Genomic DNA, 24,778 nt, shown 5'->3' with positions numbered 1-24,778 from the left:
TGTGTAATAAACGTAAATCGCTTTTTGCCCCCATTTTGTTTCGAGGTGCGCGCATTGATTGGGAGTGATAGAGATGGAAAAAGGTTACGGAGGCGAGGATAGAGGGCACACGTGGTATTCCAATTGCGAGGCTTCCGCGTACTGTATATAATCGCGGAGTGATGATTAGATACGTACGAGACCTTGTAATTTAACCGTATCCGAAAGGCTCAGTAAATTCACAGTAGCGAATCGAGCTGCGAACGCGTTCATGAGCAGAATATCACCTTCGACGGAGAACATATTCCGTATGATTTGAAGATATATATTAATCCGTCTATTTATAAATTTTATATATTTGCATAGATACATAAATGGGGTGAGGAAAGAAAGATGTACCGTTACGCGTATCTGCTTGACATCGATTATATTTATTCGGCAAGGCATTTCCCTTTTTCACGGTCACTGAACGCACCGGCATCACTCTCGAGCACTATCTCCCTGCTAAGCGCAGTCTCTGCTGTGTGCACTTATAAACTCTGTTGCTAATCAACAACAACGGGACGTTTCTGACCTTAGAATTCTCGATAATTTATTATTACTTTTTGTTTGTTTATCCGCGATTCACAGGTACGAGTATCCTTATAAAACGAATAAACAAACAAAATAAAAGGTAATATTCAAATCGCATCTCGCTTTAATCATCGGCTTCCGGGTTATGTCGTACGAGATTATCTGATTTTTCAATCTTTCCGAACGGATGCACAACTGCGGTATGCAATCTATTCGCAGCGTGTCTCGCGGATCGTTTACGCGGTGAATTCTCTCGAGCTCCTGAATCATATAGCCCCTCTCTCTATACCTGCAATTGATGCTCAGACGGCGATAGAAACTCTCAGGACCAGATTCGATTCGCGATCCGAGTTTTGATATCTTCTATCTGTGACGTCCACTTGCACGTGTATTATTAGGGTTACTCGTTGTCTTCAATCTCTTATTGTCCGTTTTTTTTTTATCAAATCTCATGATTTCGAGCTCTCTTTCCATGCTATATGCGTTTTGAATATGAACGAATCACGTTCCAATTTATTTCAGCCGATGTTTTTACCCTCTCACGATTGACGTTTCAATTTTTTGCTCGTTGATGCTCGATCGAATGAATTTTTCTTTGTATTTTCACAACAATTTTATTGATTTTTGTTGAAAAAATTAATGGGCGATGAAAAAATTATTTGCGTTAGAATTGTTCTCTCTGCATGCGAGTTGCACAATCACGAATCACAATTGAATGGAGTTCGGAAAAAATTAATAGTGTCAGTGATAAGAGAGGAAGTGGAAGAGAGCGAGAGAGCAAAGCAAAACAGGTTTCTATAACGTCTCCAACTGCAGCTCGATAAAAATGATAATAACAATGCTTTCGATAATGACAATTAAAAAATCATGTAAATCCGAGGAGGCATCGAGAAATCGGCGTTCATTGCGAGTGAGGAGCGGACCGTCGAGACTTACATGTTGGCAGGTCAACGATGTGTCTTTCCCGGAGGCATATTTCTCGTTAATAAAAACGTCATCGTATATTATACGTAGAGAGAACGATGAAAAGCCAAGCTCTCTATATACAGTAACGTCAGAAAGTTTAGAAACATTTTCATTTTTCCTCATAAATAACACGGAATTCCATTCAATTCTACTTTGCATTAAGACGTAATATGAGTATAATTTATTGATTACAAAATTAACTAACCAACTTTTCATTAAGAAACCACTTTTACGAATCGAATCGATTTACTCCTTCAATTAACAAGTCTAGTTACTACAGTTTTGAAAATCGCAGATATTCGGTGGAACGAACTCTCGTGAAAACTGCTTTATTGCTTCCTCGAATATTAGAGCCCGACTTATTTTTATTATCAGATTTCGCGATTCATTTAACCGACCAGATCATGACCGAAACAACACGAGTCAAGAGTTGTCGAAATAAGAGATCAAATTTTTGTTAACGCCGCGTTTGCAAACTTTCTGACGGCAATGTACGTCTTCGTGTGACATGTCGACGCAGTTCTTCCGTTTATCGATGATTACAAAAAAGGTAGGACACACGTAGGCATTCTCCTATATCGCTGTACCTTCGTGCAGCATCCTGATTACAGATTGCAACGATGCAATCGACCTACCGAGTCAATCCGAAAGCGCGCGAGCAGTATTTATTATTATTAATATCAAGACTCTCCAAGAGCCACAATTTTCAATGAACGAGACTTGTGCTCGCTCCTCGCAGACTATTTCCTCGACTCGTGTGTCGTTAATGGCTACGCTTAAAGTGCACTTAATGACCGCAGTTGTCGAGCCAGTCACATTGATACGTGATACCGGAGCGGGTGCTTTCGAGATTGCATTTACTAACTTTTCTCACCCGATTGACAGTAATGTTCCGTCTCATACTTTATGCCATCGAATCACATAAAACTGTTGGGAAGAGAGCGCATGAACGATGAAAAAAATCAGTGGAAAATTATAGGGAAACAATAATTCAGAGAGTCGTTAATAAATGGACAGAAAATTATCACAATTTACACAAATTACGAATATAAATCGTAAGTTTGGAGTTGCACAATGTTCAATAATATATTCACTAATTGGTTGCTCCACTTCTATCATTTTCGCACATTCATTTTGCACGTGATCGTTTTACCGAAGGTTTGACCATCAAAGTTTGACGTAACGTGTGCCCCTCGATGTTGAATGCACGCATAACTGCCCGGAGAATTCTCGCGATGTCAATAAATAAACAGAAATCAGTGCTTACTTTTTCATCGAACGGGCGAATTAACAATAACTTAAAGTCGATAGAGTCTCTCCACTGCGGTTGTGGTGCTCACTCAAAATCTTCTTTCTCTCCGCACTGATAAGACTTCTGTTTGATCGAGGTGTGGGGTTTGATAAAACAAATTGATTTTCAATGCTATACGCTCTCGTATCTCATATTTTGATAGTTTGTAAAGTCGAGGACACGATAATAGTTGCTAAATGATTTTTGTTTTGGAAAGAGGGCAGAGTTCCATGTCTTTCTTCGGCTATTATTATTTTCTTGAATTTTTCAATTTTATTTCTTTTTTTTTGGGATTGTGTCATCGATTTTAGCTCTTGTTTAAACTACGCAAACGAAGCACCGATTTTTGATTGATTAAAAAATAAGAATGTTTAAAGAACTAAAGTAAATTGCACTTCGTGCAGTTTCTCTTTTTGCGTTTACAAATTTCTTTGCTTCGTTCAAACTGGAACGACTGAAAGGTTCATATTCAATAGATTAACGAGTGTTTGGTATCCAATAACAGTTATTGATTAACAAAGATCAGAGGAGATGGACGACAGCAAAAAATAATATAATTCGGAGGATAACTACAGGTGATTTGAATTTATATCGATTTGGAGAATGACTGATCGGACTACGACAGCAATAATTGCGGGAATATTTATTTGTGAACTGTCAAACTATAGAGATTGATAGTGACGCTTTAGGCTCTGACGATGACGAGACATGAGCGATAAGCAATGAGATTACGGGAACGAATTAACAAGAGGTGATAACGATAACGGCCTTCACTCAAATGTCAAATTCACGGGTTCACATATTGAAACCATTTATTTTTCAAATAATTAGAAAATAGAACGAAAAAATATCGATGCCTCTTCAAGTCCATGAAATTCGTTATAGATACGGAATGTTCGTTTTTCAGTGGGCCATTTTTTCTGGCCACTATAAAATAGTGATAAATGAAATCATCTATCAAAATGATTTGTTATCTGTCATCTCTATTACGTGGCTATTTATATTCGGATAGAAATATTGCCAACTGTGATTCAGTGTTTTTCGAGATTGACGCAAATTCATTGAATTTAATCTGACCTTTTATTCAATACAGAGGCATTACAACCGTCAGATTTCTATTTCTAATTCGACTTTCGAATCTCAAAATCGTCACATAAAACATCTTTTTCCTCTCTCTTCTCTCCAAGGTTACAACAACACACGTTTTTCTCAATATTTATTAGGATAAATAAACAGTGATGTAATTAAATTCGAAAACGAACGGATATATTCATCTCCATTCGGACAGCCGGAAATATTGTGAGAAAATTTTTAATTTCAGAAAACCATCTCCCATCAAAGATAAAATGTTTGATAATAAAAATATTTCACAGCACAGCCGGAAAATAAGGAAATACGATTTTTTAAGAATGATAAAAAAATAACTAAACCCCGAGGAGATCTTTGCTCTGAGAAAATTCGAATACTTCGTCTAATTTTTTTGCAGGACACTTGTGACGAAAGATTTTCTTTGGGTATTGGACTCACAAGTCGTGTCCCTTTCTTATTATCTTTCGTATTGTTTTTCGAACTTTTTGCATGGCAAAGTTTCTATTTCCAAATTTCTGTTCTTTCATCACCTGATGAAATTATGAAACTTTTCAAAGTTGGATTTCCGAACGGCGAATTCGACTATTCGTCAATCCTGCATCCAACAGGTGTCGAATTTTCGATGGGTTTTTACCTCCAAATCACGAGATAAAAACTGGCTTGATGAGGAGATTGGAGTCTTTCGAAAAAATTCTCTCACTGTCAGTTTAGCATTCGTCACTTGAATGACCTGTCGATGGAATGTTCGATTCTCGTCACACGAGTGAGGTTTTTCGAGTTTCTGACAAAATGAATGTTATCATCCTATCCCGTTTTAGCCTCTCACTGAAAAGTAGCGGCTACGAGCCAGTCACTTTTTACATCTCGAAAGGTCAAAATTTTTACTTTTATTTTACGTTTCTATTAATTTTAAACAATTCATGAATCTTTCAGATTCATTTTATTTAAGTTTATCACAATTCGACCACCTTCTACTCAACCCTTTCTCTCCACGCAAGCCTCACTGACGTTCACATTATACTTTTACTATGTACGCTTCTCCCACTCCTACAAGTTGCAGTCACCGGACCCACAGTTTACCAGCATGTGAATGAACAGAGTCTCCGTAGTTCCGGCACGCTGTTCCACGCCCTCTCGGCTCTTATAAGGTATAGATATATATGCCCATTAAGACTCGAGCCCCGCCAGACCTACCTCAAGTAAACTCGAATCTCTCCTAGCGTTTGACATTGAAAGTGAAGCATTCAGTGCACAGATACTTGTGATGATTTCTTCGCAGGTACACCGTACTTTTTCTTTTCCCTTTTTACCAGTGATTGAATTAAATTGGAGAAGCTTTGATAACTTGGAGTCTGTTAGAAACTATGGAATAATTTCTTCGTTGTAGCTACGTTGTCATTGGGACAAAAAATTGACGAGCTTTCGAAACTTTAAGAAATTTATTCAACAATTGTGTTCGAAAGTCCTGGGATTAGCGTAGAATTACATTCCTTTTGTCACAGCTGATTAAGGGGCAGCCACTTCGAGCGGTAAATATTGAGTTAAAATGTTATATTGGTTCCTATAAAACGATGTTATTAACTATAAAAAGAAATTAACTTCATAAAGATATCGAATGATCTACCGCAAAGAGCGATTCTGTAAAGCGGTCTGAAAGACGCCCGATCGGTCGGGCACCGTCGACCAATCCCGCCTCTCAATTTTTCGTTACCCATAGCTGTGATCTTCACAGCACGCGGGCATTCGACCTGTTTATCTTTCATAAAAAAGTGTCTAAGAGGCTCAGGTGCTGTGGAGGTATTTGCTGCGTCCGGCTCGAGAGATCGAGTTCCACGGTGTCTTCTCGAATACCCACATGCTGAAACTTAAAACGCCTAAGCCACCGACTTTTCCGACCTTCTTGCCTGATGTGCACCTCTTATTCCTCGCGCAATCTCTCTTGACCGTTCTCTTTTCACCATCTTCCACGCGCCTCTTGAACGATGTGTGAGTTCCTTTCATATTGAATATTGAAAAATTCGCATTTTTCTGATAGAAACATTGACGACCGTGAAATTTTATTTCATCGTATTAGGTTACTTCCTATTTTATAAATTATACTAATTCAGTTGACGTTGGTATTAAGAGGATGGATCAGCCGTTATGTCCAACCGTGAGTGCGAGAGATAGCAGCAAATTTCGAAATCGAAATCCTTTGACACAGTTTGATCGAATCTTTTTTTAATGAGTATCAAAATATTTCGATTTCGAAAATTCCAAGTGAGGTTAGTCGACTGATCCATGCTCTTAAAGTCAATCACAAGAAAGCAGAATTCGAGCGCTTTGAGCCTTAAGTTTTATTTTTAACGTAACATTATTCTCCATGTTTCTTACCAGGAATGATGATAAGGCTAAAATATGAATCCCACAAATGAGAAGTTATGCAAATATGATGAATCCTATACATGCCATAGGCATAATTAATTATCAGCGGATACTAGAACGATGAATGTCGAAATAGTATTATTGTACGGAAACAACAATTGGTTTCGTATCGATTATCGATCGGAACGGTAATTCGTTTCATTGTTACGTTTTATGATGAATACAATAAAAATACAATTTGTTTTCTTCTTCATTTTTTTTTAAGGCGGCAAAATGCCTTATCGGTAATAATGAGAAATAGGGTCCCAGACCTTCGACTCACGATGATCTCGGAGAGCTGAGTTTGAAGCCTTAGCGAAGTTTTTATAGTGTATTATGTGTGTTGGGGTTCAGGTCCGGGTGGTGAGAGTCGAATAAGATTGACAGATCGAGGCGAGTCATCCTGCTGGCGGTCGCGCCAGTCAGATCTCGTCCCCGTCATTCTCTCGTCCGTTCATCCGTCCTTCCGATGATTGGCTGACCGTATTTGTTTCGTGACGCAGCAAGAGAGAGGAGACCAGAACAGCAGACGGCGCAGCGTGGCGATGCCGCGTTCCCTTTGACTTCGCGGACTCCCATCTCATACGGCCAATAGAAATGTTCATGCTTGTGTGCGTTCTTATATACTAAGCATTGTGCTTCATGGCTCACAACAAAAGTGAAACGCCTATTAGTGCGTGTAGAAATCACGTCGACCCGGCGAGCATTTCTGCATGAGCATTTCCGCGATTCGTATAAGCGACGCTTCTAGAGCACCCACAAACCTAAGAAAACTCTTTTCTGGACCTGGCTCATCGTCGATATTCGGAGAGAAACTGAAGATACAAAAATTCTGCTCAAAGTTTGTGTCGTAGCATGAGTAGATGAGCAGAAAAAGTTCCACGGTTAGCAATCGCGATGCGTAGAAGAAAATTGTCCAGACGAGAAGCTGTTTTCGGTGAAATAAGTCCGATGGAAACGAGTGTATCCAGATCCACTCGTTCTCTTCCGTTAAATAATAAATCATCGATTTTCTGATTACGAGCCGGAAGTCTTGAAATATAATCATCGATTTTATTGACTCTCGAGGCGGCTACGACGAAAAAAAACATCGGCACGTATTACTTCGAGACGTAGATTCCGTTGCCTCGTCACCGGATCGCTGTTTCTCAATTCCAGCGCTTATGTTTCTCGGACGCCTCGAAACGGCTAAGAGCATTAAAAAAATATCGCCAACCCGCCGTCTGTCACTCCGGCTATTCCGGCGTCGACGTCATCAACGTTAACGTAGTACAGGATCGGAAAAGAGAAAGACAAACGGAAGAGCGAAAGTGCAGCAGCGATGAGGAAGAAGCTGGGAGGGGGTGCGACAGGAATAATAAATAATAAAGGTATGGCGTAGCCGAACAGGGGGGTAGATTGATGGCTGTACCATGACTGACGTTCCATCAATCACCTGCGCACCAGCGCGGGGCTTCTTCTCTTCACAACTGCTATACACTCCCTTGCTCTTTTCTCCACGTAGGAAAGGAGTGACCAGACTGCAATGCTCTTTGCCCGCAGCTTCAACTCTCACAGGGGCATTTTTCTGTTTGGTTTCTTGGTTCCACAATTTTTCCTCATTGTGTGTATGTTTCCTTTATGCCTTTCTTTTTCCGTCGTCTCTACAGCCTCGATGCTTCCTTCTTTTCCCTGTTTCACTCGTTCCTCTCTAGACTCGGGCGCAGCCATCATCGTTCTTCGTTTTTCATTGTTCATTATCCATAAGGCTTCTAGACGCAACGATATTTCGAGTCCCTCTCAGAGCTTTCAACTATTGGTTTATTTCGCAAGTGAATAATGTCGCATGGATTCTCGATAAAATATGATCATTGTTCTTTAGCTACGAGTATAAAGCGAAAATGAGTTTGTAAAGAAAATATGGAACAGAGCCAAACCGGACTAATGCTATTAGGACTCGAACGTCTCTTAACTACACCGCAATTTTGAGCTTCGCTCTTGTGCCGTACAACATTCATGTATAGCAATGATCTCATACCGAATCTGCCGACGCGTTTGATGGTGGTGCATTCCTTTCGGCTGGACATTGATGATCCGGCGATGACGTTGCCCTTCTGATTTCTCTTTGCTTCCACTCTCTTCATTTTTTTCTCTTCCTCTATTCCTCTGTTTATCTCACTCGCTCCTTTTCGAAACTTATTAAATCGCTCACGTTCCGGGCGATCATGCCGCTCATCGGTTCGATGATGCACTGTCCTTGCGACTCATCCGAGACCGCTGTCTCTCCATTGCCAGGACTTGAAATGACTGTTGGACGATCCGTCCATAATAAACGTCCGTTGCGGATGGGACGTTACATTTCGTTACGGTTAAAAGGCACACATCATCGTTGTTCGAGAAAACACATGTCGATACACCAAATTTTGACTAATGTTTATAAACATGATCGAGCGAGTCGGAAAAAGTGAGCGGACCAGCGTTAAGTTGCTCGTGAAGAGCGATTTTGATGGAACGAAGCTGTTCACAGTACTAGGGAGAGAGGAGAAAGAGCGGAGCGAAATCCGCCGGGAGGAAAGGTGGAATATTCTGGTGAAACGTAGGTGGAAAAAGGGGGTTAGGTATGGCACGGAGAGTTGATAAGAGGAGCATGAGTGAGAGCAAAATAGAGGGAAAGCTGGTGTCCAGAAGCATTGAAAACGGCAGCATCCCAAGTAATTCGTCGCTCTTGGCGTATGGTAAGTGGCCAAGACGGATCAATCGGAAGGTGGGTATAAGTTTCCGCCGTTGTGGTCCACAGGCACGCAGTCAAGCAAAGTGAGTTGCGGAGGAAGGAAGGCAAAGGATAGGACAGTCCTTCAGGTCCACCCTAGCTTCCCTCTTCTTTCCCTCTAGGTGTATAACCAGGCATTGGTGGCCAGCGAGGTTCCCTGTCGTGGTCAGTTTCGAATTGCGGCGATGTTAGTGACAGCTGGTCTCGAGGACCGCGCCGCGTATTGAACTCACGTCCAGTCACGCTCCTTTATACCTACTTACCTCTCTCGAACACAGTCCTTCTCTCTCGTCTTCTTTTCTACTCTCTCTTTATGCCCGTCTCTCTATCTCTCTCTCCTCACTCATGCTTCGCCTCGTCTAGTACGCCTCAGTCGTCCTGTCCACCCGCCTTCGCCATCACCATTCTCGACTCTTCCTTCTTTGCACCCTTTCTTTCCCCTCCTCTCACTGTCCTCTCCTCCCCATCGCATTCTCTATCTCTCAACTTCCTCTTATATTTTCTCCCGACTCGTTCTATTTTCCATTCCCGATAAAAGTACACGTCGTCTTGCGTCTCGGACCATCTCACTCTTTTCTCTCTCACAATCTCTTCATCCTTTCCACTTTTTCATCTTTTTTCCATCACATGGCGAGCGGATCTTGGGTCATACCTTTGACTCGATTCTCCATTTGCTATATTCCTTTGCCACTTCTCTCTCTCTCTTTCTTTCCTACCCTCAGATTCGCTGGACGATGTAGTCAGCCGAATAATCGTCGTGTAATAGGATACCTTACACAAATGGAAGCGCGGTGGACACGGAGTCTCGTATATGGAGGACTTTGGAGTCGCACAGCTAGTCCATTTCGTCCATATTGCGACTGTGATCGCATTTCTGAATACTTTTTTTGTTTGATTCCAATGGATATTGGGGCGTTGCAAAAAACGCCGGAGTATAGCAGCCTGGGTTCCAACAGAAGCCTTCTCTCCCTCGGACGCGATTGTAGAAGCAAGCACATGCAGGAATTATGGTTCCCAATATTCATAATTGCGGAATCGTACAACTAATGCCCACTTACAATCTGCTGAGAAAACGATGCGAACGAAAATAGGAAATATCATAAAATTGATTGAATCTCGTCGAAATCGAAAACGATTAGTTTTTACGCGGGATAGCCCTTACCTATGGCAAAGTCCACTTCTCTTCTCATCTTCGCTAGAGCCGTTAAGAAACTGGAAATGCATGAGCAGAAGGCGATTTAAGGTTTAATAAAACGACCTATACAACTAGCTTATCCCCAGGCATCTACGATGATTAGGGCGATCCAGAAGAAGGGAGAAGATGGAGTGAGAACTGAGCGACCGCATGTCCACAACATCCAGAACATCTTAGTTGCCTTCTCGTGATAAGCAACGGAGAATTTTCGATTGATGAAGAAGAAAAGCGATAGTTTAGTCGCTGGAAAAGTAGGAAAAAAACGAGGTCGAATTAACATGAGTATGATATATAGATCGGCGTGTTATTATTGGCGACTTTATTGGCAGGTATAGATCGATCGTCCGAGGATAACGGCTGCTCTCACAGTTTTTTTACACTCGCCACTGTAATATGAGAAGGAAGGAGAAAGGGAGACAGTTGTCTATACAATCTCACGGAAGCACAATCATTTTCAAAGTATTCGAGGCAATCTCGTGATCCTTCAACGATCGATCGTTTATTAAGGTAAGCCGTCGAACGAGAAAATATTTATTGATAATGATCTGCCATTACAGCATCCAACAACAAAGTATTTAGAGAGCGAACCACTTACAGTTTGTTCTATTTGTAAAGACGCACCAGTCACTTCAACCGTAAAGAAAAAACATTCTCCACAAAGAAGGTTAACCAAGATTGGATTTTGTAGTTTTTTTTAGAAGCAACATCAATGGATTATTTGGTTGTTCGTGAATATTGCGAGGAAGAAAATGACTCGCCTTTTTGCGAAGAACTAAACAGTGTCATTTGGCAATGATAGTCGTTTATATCCACAGTTTGACAAAAGCTCAACGACTATGAGCATCCTTATTCAGTGATTAGGGATCGAGACAGAATATATTAACCTCAGAATGTCATAGGGTTGTTGTACTTCCCAATTACTTGAGATAGTGGTATTCTAAGAGTTTCCCTCAGGGCTAAGTGTACGTTAAATCCACACAGAAGGGAGAATTTCAGTGAAGGGAGGGAAAGAGTACGAATAAAGGAAACAGATTTGCTAGGCCACCCCTAGCTGAATCTAAACCCGCTGCTTTCTCTGTCTCCCTCCACACACTTTTTTCGTCTGCTCTCACAGCCCTTTGGTTGATACGTTATATAAAATATTCAATAGTAAATAAATCTGAACACGAGTTATATTAAATTATTATTTGAAATATCAGAAATATTGTTCATACTCTATTCATACATTTTGTAAATTTTGTTATCGTAAATTCCTGAAGGAAGAATTAGCCGAGTATTTCCGGACTCAGATTTTGATACGGCGTTCCAGAGACAGTCGATCGCAATTCAGAGACACACTGTATGAATACGGTGTGCGAGCCATTAAGAGAAAAAAATGGAAAAGCCTATGCGAGCGCCGAGAACTACAGCGAAGTCTCTATAACGACGAATGGAAGAAGTCCAAGCGTGATATTACACACGAGTGAAGTGAGAAAGAGCGATGGAAGAGAAAAGACGAAATAGTAAAGAGTAGATGATTCCCACTGGTAGAGTGAGAGGTTGCTATGGGTTTGCTGTTGGAGCGTGTGCACAGTTGGGAGAAAGATAGGAGTTTCTCTTAGCAGGGATGAGGCAGTGGACGATGGTAGCCATGTACGTAGCGAGTGTTGTATGGGATATGGTATACGGGGAGGGCGCGATGGGGTAAAGGATGGAGAAGAGAAGGTGGAAAACTCGTTGGTTGTTACGAGGGGAGTTGGACGAGCGAAAGTGGAGATGAACGGAGCGAAGGGCAGAGGCGTCAGGACGGCCGCCGAGGGACGCTTCAACGCAACGAGCACCTTATCTTCGCTACACCTTCGCCTGCGAAATGGCACGACCTATCGAGCGTTACTCCCTTTCTCTTACATATATGTACATACAGACATACGTACACTAATCTACCCCTTTGCGACCCACCAATTCTCGTATATACCACTATTCTCCTTCCTCGCTATTCCTGTCCCTCTTTCTCTTCCTCTCTGTCTCGTTTATCCGTACATGGACTACAAAGACTACATACACTTGCCGTATAACCGTAGCAAAATAAACTACGTTGTCTGGCCCCTCTCTTTCTCTCTCTCACTTACTCTTCTACCGTTTCGAATAAAGGGTGAGCGAACGAGAGGCAAAAGACTACTTTGAGATGAAAAAGGCTGAGAAAATTTGTAATAAGAGTGAACGAAAGGAATGGTAGGGTCGTTATCCTATCACCTAGTAGAAACGAAAGAATGTAATTACTGTTGAATAACATCCATGTTGTTTTCTAGCTTCTGTTGCAGAAGTACTGTCTATGTAAGTGCATCAAAAGTTCACTATAGTGCGCCAGCTCTTCGTCGTTAGTAGTGTCACCATTGAACATTCGAGATCTGTGATTTAGTAATTCCATGGCAGGTTAATGTCCCTTTAAATAAGTTTCGAAAAGATGAGACGAAAAAATATGCCACCGCGATTGCTGCTCAATCGAAAGTGATACATTTTATAATGTATCATGAACAAGATTTTGTGATCTAATTTCAAATACGACAAAATATGAAACTTGTAGCATCGTACGGACTTGCGCAGGTATCCACTTTCGAATATATTCCCTCCATATTATTTCTAGACATTTGAGAAATCCCTAAATACATTTCTATAGTATAACAGTAAAACCAGCGAAACAAAGATTCTCCTGAGGTGTTAAAAATCTTGTGGTTGTTATCTCTTTTTTTCTTCTGTCCCAGATGCCATGCTCGTCACTACTTCTGCTGTTGCTTATGATGCCTGATGCTATGAAAGCGTTGATTTCTTGTCTGCCTTCGCGCTGAAGTCGCCAGACCGTATACGTATATCTCCACGCGATTTATAATCGGAGACTAACGTTGTGGTGTAGTGTGGCGGTGGTGGTGGTGATGGCGTGCACCTATTTCGTCTCACCGTTTTATAAATGTCCCTCAGCAATAAAGACGCACGATGGATTAGCCATGGAGAGCCGGCATACCGACGCGCCGCGTATCTATTCTGGTGATTTGAAGCCGGGCACGCGCGTCCAATGAATCAATCGAGTGCCATCCACTCCTCGCATCCAGGTTTTACTCTGTCGCTTTTTCACACTCTCCGCAAGCGTCTTCTTTATTTTTTGCCTCTCTCGCTCGCTCTTTCTTTTTCCCTTTGCCAGTCTGTCTCCTGAAGTATAGGTTCATTTCGATCGTGTTTCTTTTTTGTCTCCTTATACTCGAATCTCCCGTTTTCTTTTCCGGCGACTCGTCATTGATCCGTCAAGCCATCTCCGCTCGACCGGATCGCCTCACAGCCTCGAAATAGACTCCAATAGCCCTTACTCATATCCAAGAGCCAGTCCTTCGTGATTTTCATGAGCCGCATCCATCAATCAGCTTGCCAGCTGTGGGACGATATTTTTTTATTTTTTTAAAGTTGGTCTTTCGATGCTGTATCGATGAATATATACGCAAATCTTTCCGTTGGATTAAGAGAATGTGGGGCTCGATGATACATTTATCAGCTAAATAACGCACTGCGTGTATCACGAATAAACTCGTTTCGATGGTTTTATTTTTGTCGTTCTCGTTCGAAACGCAGTGTGACATCGAGTTTACATATTTTTATATTCCCAATTTTTTTTATCGCTAAATCCAGCATTATTTACTGTAAAACAGGTTCTATAGAACAGTGAGTGCTTCATGTATGAGGCCTAAAAACATCGGAGCGTCGTTAGAAAGCAGGTATGAGAATGCTGATGAATGAGCAGTGTTGATTGAATACCAGTGGCATTGATTTATTCATCATTCTAAAAAGATAATTATAGTGAATGTTGCATTAAACGTGAAAGGAGAAATCAGAAGTTATTGCTCTCCTGCACGTAGATATTGTATTGCGTATCTGCAGACTCACCATGATCGTCGCCGTAGAATTGTTTTGTGTCGACCTTTACCTATAGCAGCAGTCCTGGCATCCGCAGCCCCCAACATCGCCCTCCGTTCTCGCTTTCTCTTGCTTTCTCTACGAGCGAAGCAAGCGCTGCCGTAGAACCACCAACGCCACCCCCGTCGCCAACCCTGACCTGATTTATGGGATTCTGGAAGCGTCTACCCGACGGTCGAGCTTGTTCCAAGAGCTCTGCTTTCTCTCTCCTCCCTTCCCCGTTCTATATCCTGTCCTGCCTACCTCCTCTGTCTCTCTTCTTCTAATTCTATGCCCTTCTCTTGGCCCAACCTCTATCCTGCTTCAATGCACCGTAGAGTCGGTTACGTTGTCGAGACAGCTGGTTAGTGTTTCCTGCGAGTAAACGCTTCATTCTACCCTATTTTCTCAATTGCATCGTGCACACTAGTCTCGATAAGCGAAAGTTTACATCGCAGGTTGATTTTCAGCTTCGCCACTCCCGAATTTTGAGCAACGCCAAGTTTCGTTGCTTCAAATTAATTCGTACGGTAATTATACCGAATCTGATAATTTTTCATGACCTGCGATGGAGTTCGAAGGCAATGATTAATGAAACAAATTTGACACGTTGGATCAAGTCCCTAGGAGTAGCGGGAAAGAATAATCGTAATAAATTAGTTGCTTCAGTGGTGAATATTCAATTATAAATATCGTCGCTGATTAACGAGCTGTTGAATGTGTCCACGGAGAATATTCTGATATTTTTCAATCCTCAATCAACGACACGAGAAGATTCTTTTGTAACTGAGCAACCGGAGCTACATTTTTCGATTAGAATGTTCATTTTCTTGCTCGCAGTTACATGAAGGGGTAATATTTGACAAGGTGAGTAAGTTCGTGAATCAGATTCGTTGCGAGCACACTCCCGATCGAGCGAGTCTGTGTTGAGGGTTGTCAGGCATAGAAATAGTGATTGACTACCAGGTTCGAGTACCATGCAACCCTATAAATAAGCTGGATGTCCGGTACACGCAATTTCTTCAAAGTATAGAATCCTGAATCAGCTCACAGCGGAGTATATCGATGTAGGAGATGGAGAAGAAGAGAAAAGGATAAAAAAGAAAAGTGAATTTTCCTTTCTGACGGAAGGGGAGGAATCGGAGGACCCGGTTGGATCACAAAGGGCCCGAGTGATTTGTGTCGTTCGCCATTCTTTTGACCGGACTCTCGGTGCTCTTTGCTTCGGGGGTTCTTTCGTTCTCGCTCCCTCGCATTCGATGCGACGAGAAAGCAGCAAGAGAAAACGAGAAGAGGCAAAGGAGGGAGTGGAGACGAGTTAGCGAGAATGACGCAAACGTTCACCACCAAAGCCTCGCACCAATACTCGACCGCGTCGCAGTAAGCACTTGCCGCATGTACCCGGGGCACAACGTCGGCGCGATCCTGTGCTCGTCTCAGTTCCCTTACCGTTGCTCCGTCGCCCTTCCATCCCTGTCTCCTTGCTATAGATATGCTCCGGGTAATATACGAGCCCTGCATCTGTTCCTCGAGTGATGCAACGTCCCGCCATAGATCACACCAAGGCTTTTAGAGAGTGAAGGCTGTTAAGGAGAGTGCGAGAAAGATGGACGAAGTTGAACACGGGGCGAAAGGGGAAGCAGCGATGCCGGAGAAGGGGAGTCGAGAGCGGTGAGACGAAGATGCAGTATAGCGATATACTCAGGATGGAGCGACGAGGCGGGGGAGGATGAGAGGATGAGGAGTAGGAGGAAGAGGAAAGAGACGCGGCGCCAAGAGCGCGGGAGGTATGCCTCGTCGAGAGAAAGACGGACGAAGAAGAACAATGAAGAGAAAGCGAAAGAGAGCTAGCCATTGCGAACTCGTATGAATGCACGTGTGTACGTTACCATGCGTGTGCTCGTATAAGTTAGCCTGTATAATGCATGTGTGTTAAGAGAGAAAGGAAGCAAGACGGTGGTAGCCATAAGAAAGCAAAACTCTACTGAGAAGGAGGCGTGGGAGTTGGAAAAGATGACGCACTGAAGCTCCGGGGAGTAGAAGAGCTGTCAGGTTGACGTACTGTTACTGTTAAAACTCCCTACCCGCCAAGACCTCGCGTACGTACACGTAAAGAAGCGACCAATGGTGTACAAAATGTGTGCGGAGCAGCACATCCCATACGGCGTTACGGCTGCTACATATTTGTGGTGCTATTGTATATACGTTCGAGGCAAATGGTGTAAGGGAACCGAGGGGCAATGCTGGGCTTTCCAGGTTCAGGCAAAAAGAGGGTTCCCCCCCGAGCACCATAGCTTGACAAATTTATGGTGACAAAGGCGGCGCGTCCACCCTGAGTCCTCGGTGGCGTGACTATGTGTGAACCTCGTGCTCACGTTGATAAAAAAATTCGAAGAAAAAGTACCAGTGATAGACACGCTTTTTTCAAAAATATTACAATTCGAGATTTCGGAATAGTTACCCATTAGATAAGGGCTTTGCAGCTTTTGGCTTATATTATAAGATTTTCCAAAGCATGCTGTAACGCTTTTGGACCATTAGAGTGCTGGCAGTTGATCTTCTGCGACAGTTCTCTCCTCACAGAAATTATCGTGTGGATTAACTATTCAACTGCCTTAGCTCTCCTTATTGGGGGCTCACGAAACACGTATGACCTTCTGACCCTGTTTCGTTTACTCACCTCCTAGCTAACTCTACAACCAGTTTAACTTTGTCTAAGACTGTGTTATAATATGCATGAACTCTCTGCCTATTTTGGTAAGACACTCATAGGTGTACGTCAGTAAATCAACGTTTTGATATGATTCAGCTGAAGAGGCCAAATATTGGGAAACCGTTTTCGACGTCTCGCATGGCGAAAAGTCTAAGAAAATATTCCTCGATCTCATAACCAGTGCATAGAAGATCATCGTTGAATCGCTTTTCCTCGACTGATTTACCCACAGGATCGATCATTTGCGAAAATTCTCATGAACGGTTTATGAAGAACTTGGGAAAAAAATATCGGACAGCTCGGAGGGAAAATACGCGCGAGTCGAGACGAAATAGCCCATATATATACGCCGTGCCCTTTGCGCAAAGCCATTGAGACGAAATATACGACCGCGAGTTTGTTTGCACTTATGGGCCGCGTCTGGAAGCGGGGGTAACATTTTATCGGGGCACCCTTATGCCTATTATTTCCTCCCGCGAGCCCTCCGCGCACTACCGTAACCGACCACGAAGCTCTGCGCGACCCCTTCCTCTAGTGTCGCCTCTTCGGCACCCCCACGGGTGACGCAGCGCGCGAATTAAAACGCCTCATAAATATCTGAAACAAAGGCGGCCGCTTTCGAGGGCGTACGCCCGAAAGATATACGGCTGGTTACGATGGTCCGCGTACGGTTCTCCACTTCGTTTCTCACTCTTTCGTTCAACTCTACCTCTCCCTGCCTCTCACTCGCTCGCTCTTTGCTGAAAATTTCTCGTTTTCTCTAGCAGTATTTCTCTCCGCAGAAGCTGAGTGAGCAGTTCAGCTCCAGTATACATGTATAGAGAGAAAAGAGAGTCGAGTCGGTGCTCGCAAGCGAACGCCAAGGGTAGAGGGCGGCGTAGAAAGAGCGAAAATGCAACCATGCTTCGACAAAAATGGGAGTGACGTTGAAAATACGAGGCCGCGGGGTTTACCGTTTGCTGTATCACCGGCTCATGATGGAAATGACAGTTTTATCCCGACGCTCTTCTCCTTCATCCCGCTTCATGGGTGATTCGTTTTAATTTTAAAAAATTTCATCAGATTCGGCAGCAGCTCGAGGATTGGCCATCGAAGCAATATGAAAATGACACAGGATTGGGATTTTTTCACATTTTTTTCGTATGCGACGTGCTCCCAGCGACATCATCGACATTCATGACATGGGAGGTTTTAATTTTATCGTAGGAAAGACGAAGAATTCGAAATCTCCGAAATTTTTTACGAACCCGCAAATTTTGACGTTCTCGCATATCTTCTCGCGTCAGCGTTACTCGGATCGAACTGGATCCGAAAGATTCTCGTGTCATTCTGATCAACGACTGCAGTAGCTCGTCTTGAACTAAAATGTGAATCTCTTTGTGTATGCTTCCAGGTGAGTAGTGGTCTCCAATCGTTCGAAACGGAAGAAGCGGCTGAGAAGCTGCACCGGGATAGAAGAAGATATGCGAAGTAAGCAGCAGCCAAGGCCGTCGTTTCGTTGGCCCCAGCAACGCGGTGATAACGTTACCGGTAAATATGCATTTAAATAATATCAAGCCCTGCGCACGGACTCTTCGAATTTCGCAGTGTTCGCGTCAATGTTACAACAGCAATGCCAAACGCCATTGTTAGAAATACAGTGACCAGAGGAGAGCTGGACAAATTTCATTTCGGTTTGACCGACGTCACCACGCGTCCACGAGTTTACGAGTCTCTGCACCCTCGCCTGTTGATGGCTGTCATTCATTTTGCACATGTGTGTACTGGCGTTTCCCTCCCGTATATGACACACATTTGCGTCTAGTATACGAGTAGAGGTTTTCAACGGAAATGCTCATGCGCTCATGCTCAGATTTTAGAACCTTACACAGCTAGCAGACCGAGCAGACTGTGGCAAACTACCTGAACGGCTAGAAAACAAACGTCTGTGCATTGAACCCTTTCAGGCCAAACCCAAACAAACAAAAGATCTTCGGGAAATCCAAATAGATGACAACCGAAACGTACGTTACGGTAGCTCCTTCGGAACTGATCCGAACCTGGATGACGATCATCGGCATCGATTACAATATGGTTGTAAATCAACATTTGGGGTTGCCTTTCGAAAAGTGTAGGGAAACAATCTTTCGTTGGTCTAGAGTCGCGGCAGCGACTCTGAGACAAGTACATTTATGTTATGACGAGTCCCTGCCAGAGAGTCTTTACAGGAGCGATAGCGTTTCCAATTGTTTTCGAAAATTTTTGTTCTCACTGTTAAAGCTCCAGACGCATCTGTTTATTCCTTCACAAATTCCAACATACGATTCTGGCTCGATTCTCGTAAAAAATGAATCTAACAACACACCTGTGTGAAAACAAATACTTTTTGTATGCGAAATAGTAATGGTGATTGAATGTCATCTGATATTTTATCGGAGACACTTTGGACGTGTTCACATTTTCCTATAGTGCTCAGAACGGCACCCGGGACAATGAATATACTCTGAGAAACTAGCATCCACGGGGACAATAATAGTGTAATACTAACAAACCGTGTACGTCGTAGTTGGAGATGAGTAATGCAGCCTCGTTGAAACTCACCTGTAATGCGACTGTGGCCATTTGTGTATATGTGTATTTGCACGTCAGATTGGAGGAAAGGGAGAAAAAGCGGGTGGATGTGTGAGTGGGTAGTTATATGCAGCTCCACAGCTGGACTGGGTCGAGGGTGACTGAGTGACGGCTCGCGAACCGCGCGACGTTTACGTCTCGCGTGTCATTCCCCGTTCCGACAGTTCTCCGCATGCCGATTTGCACGTACTATTCCACTCTGTGACTGCTCCACTGTACGGCTCCCAGTACCGACCGTTCCGTATCGATTCTGACAAAACTAAGAAACCATAACGAGTAAGGTGACGTTGACGAGGCGTCAGTACGACGCACACACTCTCATGTCACTTTTTCTCTTCGCGTGTGTGTTAAAATTCGTAAGATACGCGCGTTTGACAATTTATGATTAAAAACATCTGGAATGATGATTCTGGTGAAATGCTTTGGCTTCAAATGATTCGTCGACCATTCGATATACAGTCGTTGAACTAAGCTGAATAAAAAATATTTTTATCGTCGAATACACCAAAAAGTATGGGAAGTTTTATGAACGTATTTTTCCAGGAGATGAAAACGGCCAATTTTTGTTGTCCTTCCTCGCTTTGTCCTCGTTCGCTCATGTTCAATCATTCGTTTCTCGATCATCATGATTCTCCCCTTTCACGCTTTGAATTGTTTAATTTATCCAAAGCCAGAGAAAAGTGGAGCCTCGAGTCGATAGCGGTGCGATATCGTCACGTCCGCAAACGGCAACTCATTCGCCTATTATCGTCAACACCGGAATACAACGCTTTGGCTATGCTTTAGGAGCACAAGCGTGCGCTCGCCCAAGCGACGAGTCGTAAATCGGTAATTTACGACATTGCAGTATGTATAGAAGAAGAACGAAGCGATCTCGGTAACGCACTCAGGGTGACGATCATCGCTCGCTTCCACTATACAAGCACGCTAGAATAATAAACCCTGTAACTTAATATCAAGATTTTTCCAACCTCGCTATCGCCTCGTCTAGGCAATTTGTACTTTCGTAATGATGAACACGTGTGTAAGGAATATCGATGTTTCAGAAGATTATCGCGGCTGTCTATTTCTTAGAAGGATTGGAAAAGACATTTTTTCACGGTTATTTGATAAATTGTTCATTTTTTGAATCGAGTATTAATATTGTCGATTGGTGTTTGACAGTAAAAATGATCACACTGTCTTTGACTAGTTTGGGTATACAGATGAATATAGATATAAAAGAGAAAAAATGAAAAAACGAAAAAAAGACGTTTGTTTACTTGGAGACAGTTTTTCTCCGACGAACGGTGAAAAAAAGATGTAAATTTTATGTCATGGCAATATTCAATCAAATATCGATATTTTGTGTTATAATTACATCGTTCACCCTTAACCCTAATCACTCACTTGGGGTCTGGACGACCCCATTTGTTTTGTGTAGTTTTAACGTTTTCCAGCAAGCGACACTGCAGAATATTGTGCAACACTGTACAACACAATGTCGTATGGTGCCCGTGCTATTTTCCTGTTGTTGGAACGCATTGTGTTGCTCTGTGACGCTTGCTGAAAAATATTCCTAAAGAAGTGTGAGTTATTAGGGTTAAAATTGTACTTGAATTGCCAAAGAACAAGAAGATTTCTTAACGTGGCGAAATTTACATTTGTGTGATCAAAAGAACGAGTGATGGAGATGAATTAGTCGAGTACATTTTTTCCTGCACTTGAATGACAATTAATCGAGATTTCGTCTGGTAATCTACTAAAACTTAACGTTTCTTTATAATTTACACTTTTATTGGAATAATCATATTGCATTTATGTGTGATAATCTCTACGCTCGGTTCGATTTCTCACTCATGTTTCTTCTCTAATTCAATGAAGTTCATCCTCGAAAACGATCATATCGATTATCTTAATTCTATAAGTTATGGCTCATCAATCAATCAAATCTCAAATTCTCAAACTGGAGCAAGACACTGTACATCATCGCCTCACACGCGAGTCTCATGAAAATTGTCTTCTCGTGTGAGATTAGTCTTGCTCCGTATCAATTATCATAATATTTTTCCTCCTAATCACTGAATCCTAATGAAATTCCTATTGCTTTTCAGAGATCATACATTTTCTTGAACCGAAAGGAGTTCATTTTAACACATGGATACATTTTTGGGCTTTCATATCATCTTCCCATCGCCCTAAGCTCGCTTTTCGTTCACTTCCTCGTTCCGTGATCTTTTCTTGCGTGGCATTTGTGCAAGGGCCTCGGGAACCTGTGGAGGCTCAGTTAGTGCGGACGACCAAATTTTCCGGAGTTCGGAGCCTCCAGGAACTCAGAAAAACTGCTTTCTGGTGAGCGACTGATGTGCGAACCGGTCAAGTGGTCGCCCATCCCTGTATTGGCCCTATCCGAAGCCTCTTCACACGGACGATGAAATAAAATAATTGATGCTGCCAAATGGTGGCGTTGAGATCATTAACAGTGTGTGATATATTGAGGAAGAGAGCTCGCGTGAAATGCGATGACTGCTGCACCAAAATCGCAAGGAGTTTTTGCACAACTGTAACAACCAAATGTAACGCAATTAATGGGTGATTTGGGAAGTTGCGTCGCTGCGGGGTGTCGTCGATTTAACGGTATCTCTCTCCCGACCTAACGCGACACAGAGTATTTAAGTATAATCTACGATGATGTTATGCAGCGGCATTATACGCACGTAAAGATAAAAAATATTTGTTTCCATTGAATGTGTGTGCATCTAGAGCGATATAACTAGGCAGGAATCGGTGCAATCGATGCAATCTCACACATAGAGTTCGGAGCACACTCTCCGGAGACCGATAAAGAAAGGGAAAGAGAATAAAAAGGTGGGTCACGTTGGGCACACACGAGCTCTGGAAAGCTGTCCAGTCATGGAGCGCTACAGTGGTGGTTCGTGTTTCGCTCTTTGCAATCCTCGTTGTCGGAGGTTTAGCTTTGGTACACCAGTTACCATTGGCGAAACCGCGTGGGGCTCTTTCAAAGTGATTTAACGCCAGGCCGCAGTCCCGCAGTCTCCTACGTGTTCATGGTTAAACACGAACGGTTATACGTATCTATGTACCTGGCAGTGCCCCTAAGAATCGACTAATCAGTCGCGCGACTCGCCTCGTGGCATCCAGCTTCATTTTCTCTCCCTGCATCCACACCGATGCCTCCTTTTTCTCTTCGTTTTTCGTACTTTTCGCCAACTTCCATCAATCACGCGGACATGTGGCTCTGCTCGCTCTCTAGGCCTTTCGCATCTGTTTTTCCGCATTCTCCAGGGCTCTCGATTGACGAATTACGCGTATATTTGCGTTACGGCTCCGGAGCACGTGAGCAAGTATCCATTTTCGGTAAGCAATGTCATAAAATATCACTCAAATGCGACTGCATTTTGATCCACACTTTATTACACTTTGGCTACCAGAAACGTCGGCGAAACTTAGCCCTTTTTCATTCTTATATTAATTAAACGAGTACAGGACGCTACGAAACGCTATGATCGTTCACCCTTTCCTGCCAGGTCTCTAACAACACGAACAAATCACTTCTAAAATGTGGTACATTCCAACGAATACTGGCTCACTCTAAATCAATCATTCCTACTCTGTTGCCGCTGGTATATTATTGCGCAGGATAAATTACTGCTCGGCCCACAGAGTCCACCGTCTAAGAAGTGGACCACGCTAATATCTCTAAATGTGCCACCCGCATTCTCGTCTCACTAAGTTTCCACCAAGCGTTTGTGCCCGGATCTCATTGCTGCGTTGTAAAATTTCTTGGACTCTGGCTCGTTTGATTAAATCCTCTATGAACGATTATTTTCTTCGAAATTCTGTGATTTTTCCAATTTTTAAATTAACACGACACTTCGTTCCCTCGAGTCGTTTAAATCAGGTGAATTTCGCTGAATCCGTTGAGAAAAAGGTGCGCGTTCAAGTTCTCGGAATATCAACATGCATAATATTTCGTCTACTTATGCTTACAGTAATCTCCGACTCTCGCGACTTACGGACTCTCAAACTCACTTCGCTCTTGTGAGATATTCAATTTTACGATCCCTTAATATTTATCGATTGAATATTAATTCCTGGATAGCTTACGGTAAATGGTAAATCGAACAAAAAAAAACGATAAATTTTCCAATAACTCGTTAATATTCGAGCGAGAAAAAGTTATTGGATAAAAGCAAATAAAAATGTGCTAATCACAATTAAGCTTTTCCATCCGTCATAGCTGTTAATATTCACGCTGCAATTCACGAACTATGAAATTACAAGCGATCACTCGACTTATCTGATAGCACGTATAACTACGCGAATCTGTCGAGCGATACAATAATAGAGCATACATAAGCTTGTATGTAGAATCGAATATGACGTTGCGACACATAGATGCTTACTACACATCTATGAAAGCAACTATAAATACACACTATCCAACAGGTTGCGTATGTCAAACCTGCAAATGCAAGCATACTGCACGCGTCTCACCGCGCTGTGCGTGGAGTGCAGGAAACATTAATGGACGCGGGCGGAATAGATTGGCCAACGTACACGACGACGGAGGATCGAGTGTTATATACCCAACTAAACCCAGAGGGAAACGTTCCACTGGTTTCGAAACCTCCTGACTCCATTTCCAATTCATCAAATTAACAATATCTTTGATTTATACATATCACATACGCACATGTTCATTACTGACTATAAACATTCCAACGATTTTCAGCTCGAGCGAGGGCCTTGAGAAAAACTTTTATTCATTGGTTTAACCGCCTGAACAGGAATTAGCGAATGTATGATTTTGATATTTATATTAAAAATCTTACAGAATTCGAAACTGCCTCGTGCATTAGTCATTCAGAATTTATGTTGACAGAAATCGGATAAGAATTTCGTACCTGAATCGATGTATAGTTTTGTCAACATTTTTTTCACTCGATGACGAATCAGCGTTCCCAATCAAGTCGATAATTCAGATATACACGTTTACTTTTTCGAAATGAAATATGTTCTCGTTGTATTTTATAAAATGAAAGAGAGCGCAGGCTTTGAGATTCTGCATACCATTTTTTCATCCGTTTCACTTGGTCTCCTGGCTTTTTCTCCCCCTCTGTTTCTCCTCACTGTTGTATAAATCGAAAGACGTTAAGCTTATGAGTCTCCTGCCACTCGTAACTAACAATAAGGAAAAAAGCGTCATTGCAGTGCCCGTAGTCCCTGAGCACTGTAACGACGACGACGACGACGACGACGACGAGTTTCTCTGCTGCGTTCGCTCAGGTC

At 42.6% G+C, this 24,778-nt stretch overlaps 1 protein-coding gene across 3 annotated transcripts in view; it reads left to right on the top strand.

The window, feature by feature from the left end:
• Positions 1-24,778, top strand: part of tio (tiptop) — a 164,344-nt gene that overhangs the window by 98,699 nt on the left and 40,867 nt on the right. For 2 of the 3 annotated variants that reach the window (XM_043414166.1, XM_043414165.1), the window contains one exon: positions 18,270-18,406. In XM_043414166.1, the coding sequence (XP_043270101.1) occupies positions 18,340-18,406 (67 nt within the window). In that variant the 5' untranslated portion in view covers positions 18,270-18,339. Of the gene's footprint in view, positions 1-18,269; positions 18,407-24,778 lie in introns of those variants that run through there. The other variant, XM_043414167.1, reaches the window with a different exon arrangement.

The sequence above is a fragment of the Venturia canescens genome, chromosome 3 (genome assembly GCF_019457755.1).
Source record: "Venturia canescens isolate UGA chromosome 3, ASM1945775v1, whole genome shotgun sequence".
NCBI classification, from domain to species: Eukaryota; Metazoa; Arthropoda; class Insecta; order Hymenoptera; family Ichneumonidae; genus Venturia; species Venturia canescens.
This window is presented reverse-complemented; position numbering and strand designations above follow the sequence as displayed.